This window comes from Apaloderma vittatum, unplaced genomic scaffold, assembly GCF_000703405.1.
Source record: "Apaloderma vittatum isolate BGI_N311 unplaced genomic scaffold, ASM70340v1 scaffold1641, whole genome shotgun sequence".
Classification (NCBI taxonomy): Eukaryota; Metazoa; Chordata; class Aves; order Trogoniformes; family Trogonidae; genus Apaloderma; species Apaloderma vittatum.
The window spans coordinates 25,720-31,516 of NW_009698306.1; the positions used below are offsets into that span (position 1 = coordinate 25,720).

Here is a 5,797-nt window from a genome sequence, read left to right on the forward strand (position 1 = left end):
TCTGCAGGATTAGCCAAATGGTTCAGTGTGTAAAATCACTACTGTTAATGAAATGCTGGATGTTTCTAGAGAGAATTCAAAAAATTCACCTATGATTAAGACAGACACTGACCCTATGGTGGAAGGACATTGTCATTATAGACAGCATAAGAGATCCTGCTTCACCATTTTTTGTTTTGGTAAATGCTGTTCTTCAAATGTGAACTTGGTCATGTGTTACGGTGCTTTATGATATTTTATGGTTCTTAATGTTGCTTTATCTTCCCGTCAAGGATGGAAATTATTTTTTAGCTACACCTCAGGGCAGATGAAGGGACTATTTAGAAAGGTGAACCAAGAAAAACAAGCTGTCTCCAGGCTTTTTTCTGCATGGAAAACATCACTGCCTCAAGTGTGCCTATTTTTTTCATTGCTTGTAAGTCAATATTAATCTTCTGGATTTCCCCTTTCAGAACAGTCTTTAATTTGCTTTCCATGGCAGAAACAGGAATTTCCTTGTAGGTCATATTTCAGCGTGTTTGTATTTATACATGGACTATAACAGGGCAGTCACAATGCGGGGCAAGGACACATTGTGCTTTGCTGCAGGAGGCAATACAGGGAATGTGGAAACACTTAAAGGTGTATTTCTCTAAAACTTTCTACACCATAAAGAAATTTTGCCTGTAAGTATTAACACTGTTTTTTCTTATCTCGGTACTGTACTTCTAAAGTTTTGTGATAGCCTACATTTCAATAATTTGAATATGTTGTTTGCATTTTGACTCAAATGCCTCATTGCATTTCAAAAGGTTAAAAGCAATCAAATCTCTTAATGCCAGGCATACAAAAATCTGAGAGGGTACAGTCATGGAATTGGCATTGTCTGTTCTGAATTAGACATAATCTGTTTAAAATGTTGCCTTCCATTGAAAAGACAATTAAATGCAACAATTAAAACTGTTTTCCCAAAATGCAGAGTGAGATAGCACAGCTGTAATCTCGGCGGGTTTTATCTTCCCACCTGTAAATCTCAACTTTTACTGAAACCTTTTATCTTGTCATAGGCTTTTGGAAAGTTGTTTTGCAAGTATTACATTGTTTGCCAGTCACGGTGACTCTATCAGTCACGGTGAAAAGAATATTGTATTGCTTTTCATTGCAACCCCAGGTATGTGTCTCTACAGTTGTCACTAACAATTTGACTTTGTATGCAGTCATTTTTAGTTTTGGAAGTAGGGGTTTTGTCTTTTTTTTTTTATATATAATATATGTATCTCTAGATGAAATAGATAATAGGTTAATGCACTGGCAGTGAATGTTGTAACAATCTGTCACAGCATTTTTACAACAAGTCCTTCTCTCAAAAAGGCAAAATCACAAAGGTTTCTCTAAAAACCCCGAAAATACAGGCAGAAATGCTCTGCAGAGATCTCCCGTGGACCTAAGTTTTCAGTGGGTAGTTCCCATTTACCTCACAGTATTGCCTGGAGCAGGTCGTATGGAATTCTATAGCTATAGTTGTGTGTTGGAAGTAAAGTTCTGTGTGTAACCCACCCCGTGTCAGGTGAGTGAGGCCTGAAAACAACCATCTGACCATCACTCCTGACTATACCACGTTTACTTTTGGCACCGTGGAGTAAACCTCTGAAGAAACAGAAGCAAAGGAAACCCCTTTGGTCTGTCAGCCCAGCCAGAGAGATCAGCAGAGAACTAGAGAACACCACGTGCAATCCTTCAAATTTTCCCAGAAGAGGCTCTGAAGCTTCAGGTGGCACAGATGCTGAAGACCGTGTAACCTTGTTGTAGCTAACAGACCACTTCAAGTCAAGTTACTAAAAGGAAAGGATTTGATTTCACAAAGAGTGAAAGCTTTGGTTTAAGGCAAAGGGAAACTTTTGCAAAATTTCCTAAATGATGTTACAAACAGATGTGGTATTACAAATTGGAAGTGTAAGTATATGAGGGAAGCTGCATGTGGTTTTAAATAAACAAGAAAGTGATTGTAAGATAGTGAAAAACTGTCCAGTGTACAAAATGCAGTGCCGTGCATGTAGTCACCTGGGAGGAGCGCAGAGCCCACTTATGAATTGCGAGGAAATTGCAGCACTTTGGAGATCTGGCTCTGTTACCCTGATACTCAGCAGTGTTCTTCTCGGAGGAAAGCACCAAAAGGTAAATAAGCTCAAAAAAAATGCAAGAGAAGCTCATTACCCAAACCCAATTTTACTTTCCAAATGCTCTATCTCTGTGTTCCTGCACTTACCAAATCCCACAGACTCTTGCCTGTGTGTTTTGTTAAAGGGGTTTTGAACAAAACTTGCGACAAGTCCGTGGAAATGCATTGGTGCACTCTGCCTTCCTGCCAGCCTCTATTCCCAACTCTGCCACAACCCGGCTATGCCACTGAGTGGGTTATTTAACTTCTTCTCAGGTTTACAGCGAGATTCCCATTTCCCTCGTAATAGTGGAGGAGACCCTGCAAAAATAGGTAAATAAAACCAGATACTCTCTGTTTACCCCTCTGAAAAATCGTAATACTATTCCACCTCCTAGAAAGCTGTGAAGCTTATTTCACCACTCTTTATAAACTGGTCTGAAGGCATTGTATTAAGAATGCTGCAGACATGTAAATTATTGTAATTACCATAGTATTATGACTAGATTTTCTAAACTGATTTTAAACTCTAGGCCAAGCTATGCCTGTTTTATACAGAGTTGATCACACTGCTATGGCAATGTCAGAAATATATATGGAATGCAACATTCCTAGGTTACAGATCTTGTGTCTAGTACAAAGGAAGAGGCAGAATGAAGTTCTGTTGGCAGGTCTCACCATTTCCTAGACAAATCATCTTTTGGCTTCTATAAATTTATAAATTTTATTGTTCATCATTGTATGATTATAATAGAATAAATGTGTTATGTGTTTTAATTTAAAAGATTATATGTGATAGTATGCCTAATTAAATAATAATTGTTAGAATTATTTATATAGTTTACTGTTGATTTTTCTATGTTTGTTTTACATAGTTTAATCATTACTATGAAAATAAACACGTGAGATGTTTGTTATTTTCTCAGGCAACTGTGTGTGCAGTGAAATGCTGCTCAGCAGCAAGCAGAGCAATAGGAGTTAGCTTCAAGGTTTTTGCTCTCTGCTATCTGGGTGGAAGAAACCACGAGCATGGCTTCTACAAGTAAGAGAAATTCTGCAGGTACAAAATTTCTTTTACTATGATTTGTCAGTACTAAGGTTGAATCCAATTTCAGTCCATTCTGATCAGTATATGTTAAGATTCTCTTTGCCCTCCACCTGCCAAAGATTTGGTGGTAGCCAATAGGTGAAAAACAGCTGAAAACAGCATACTGAAAAATTCAGAGATCTCATCTGGACAAACACTGTGCGCTAATTCTGCACCTCTGCTTCCTTAAAAATTCTGTCCTAAATGCAGCATTTCCCTTTACAGTAGAATATTTGTTGTCCCTTTGAACTGACATTTGTAAAAAAACATTAAAATCCGTAGAAATTAACTGGGAACTGGAAGATACAGTCAGTATCACCAAGGCCGGTTCGCTCAGTCAGTTGAGCATAGCGCTAACACCACCAAGGTTGCGGGTTCGATTCCCCATGTTCGGTCCCCATGTGTTGCCTGATCTAGTCAAGAGGTGGCGTCCCTGGAGGCAGGGAGGCTGGATTAAAATGATCTCTAAGGTCCCTTCCAGCCTAGGCCATTCTATGATTCTATGATTAAGTACCTCCACTGGAGTCAGTAGTAAATGGGATTTCAGAACCAGGTGTTTCTTACTTCTTCACGGAGTCTGGTCATGTTATATTTCCCAGAATTCCTGTATATTCTTTACTGTCCCTTACTGAAAGACCCAAAATAAGGTTGACTGTGCTCCTTTCAGTCACTGGATTCTTATTCCTTTCTTTGAGTGTTAAAATCTATTAATAAAACTGATATGTTGATCAAAAATCTACCAAAAATAAGAAATCACCAGAAAAAGGGAATCTTAAACTGCAACTGGCCACAGAGTACGCAGGGTCATGAACATTCAGGCATTTTTCTCCCCAAGATTTTAGCTCATATTTTATTTGTAAGACTTTTTCCTGCTGTCATATGATTCACGGCGTAAGATGATCTATCTTTAGCTGTGTTTGCGACCAACGCAAAACGAAAGCCATCTGCAAATTTCATTAAAGGGCTGTTTGCTGTCTTTCAGATGACTAATTGTGAAGTTAAATAAGACCAGGCTCCAGAATTTAGATAAGACCAGTTAAACAAGACAGAGGCTCATGATATCTTCTGAGAACCCTACACTGTCAGTACAATTTGTTTACAGATTGGGCCAGTTAGCAGTAGCACTAGCATCAGGAAATCATGGCTTTGCCCTGTATTTTATAATCTTGATTTGTGTTTCTCTGGCTGTAATATGCTGTATGGCCATTTAAGCATAGAAACGCAGTGCTCAGCTACAATTTCCAGTTCAAAGAGGTCTTTGTAAGATGTTAATTGGCAACAAATTAAGTGATGGTGCTGTTCATTTCTCCTTGATTAGGGAGAGCTCAAAATACATTCTGCCCCGAAGGTGGAGTCTGCAAGCATGGTTTCCTCATCAAATCACCACCTCTCCAACGTTTCGGCTCACAGGTATACTAGCACAAATCAGTCATATTCTAGCAATCCATCAACAAGCATCTGTTATTTCTGCAATCCTGGATTTTAATGAGAGACAAATCCCTTTCTCTTTGGCAGAACTCCTGGAAAAGGCGTTTTTTCATCCTCTCCAAATCGACCAAGGGCAATTACATCCTGAAGTATCTAAAAGGCCAGAACATAAAAGGCTCCATAGCTGTTGACGAGTATGTAAATCAAATACATCACCTTTTTTTTTAAGTCATGTATCAACACTCTTAAATGGCCACTGACTGCACAGACAGTTGTTCCTGCTTGGGGTTATTGATCCAAATCCCAATGAAATCCAGAAAAGTGTTCCCTGGGCTTCTGTAGACTTTGGGTGCACCTCGGAGTGTATGATATGTGTAGAAGTAAAAAATCCTAAACTGCTTTGATGAAATTTGATACATTTGTGCAAGCAATGGTGGTGATGTGGTATCTGCAAACCAGGCATCTTGGCCCCTTGACCCTGAAGGCTGTACTCCTGTAGCAGAAGATATTTTATCTCCTGTCAAGACAGTGCTATGCATTCCCTCACATGCCCATAAGGATGGGCCATGTGAGTCTTAACTGGGGCACACAACCTTTCCCACCTTATGGCTATACAAAGTGCTTTGTGAGGTGTGCGGAGGTCTCTTGGCTTTCACACAGCTCTTTGGGCTGATGCTGGCTGCCTCGCTGCCTTTTACTCCACCAATAAATTACTCTGCTTGGCACCTTTCAGTTGATCATTTCATTCCTCTCAGCACAGTGCCCACTGCAGCAAGGCTGGGAGCTTTGTGCTAGCACCCTTTACCATGGCCCGTGTGATATGAGATACATAGAAGAGGAACAGTAACTGTAAGAGAAAATGTAAAGATTTTACCAGTCAGACCTGGAGCTTAATACTCCTGGCTCCTGTACTTGATAAGTATGGAGGTCATTGGGCTCATGTTGCTGTTGTGCTTCTTCCATTAAAAGGATTTACATTGTGATTCTTTGGGAGAAAAAAACACCGAGCTTGCTCAGTGCTATGTGGTTACATTACTGCCATCGTTACTGTTGTTATTATTTTTTACTAATTTAACCTCTTCTAAGATAATAGAAGTGGTGATTCCATTTAAGTGTCCATTAAAAGAACTTCTGTTCCTCTTTCC

The 5,797-nt window shown here is 39.5% G+C and overlaps 1 protein-coding gene across 1 annotated transcript in view; it reads left to right on the forward strand.

Moving 5' to 3' along the window:
• The first annotated feature begins 3,166 nt into the window (after window positions 1–3,166).
• Window positions 3,167–5,797, forward strand: part of PLEKHS1 (pleckstrin homology domain containing, family S member 1) — a 14,922-nt gene continuing 12,291 nt past the window's right edge. The window contains exons 1-3 of the mRNA XM_009877948.1: window positions 3,167–3,197; window positions 4,543–4,634; window positions 4,740–4,846. Coding sequence (XP_009876250.1) covers window positions 3,167–3,197; window positions 4,543–4,634; window positions 4,740–4,846 — 230 coding nt within the window. The remainder of the gene's footprint in view (window positions 3,198–4,542; window positions 4,635–4,739; window positions 4,847–5,797) is intronic.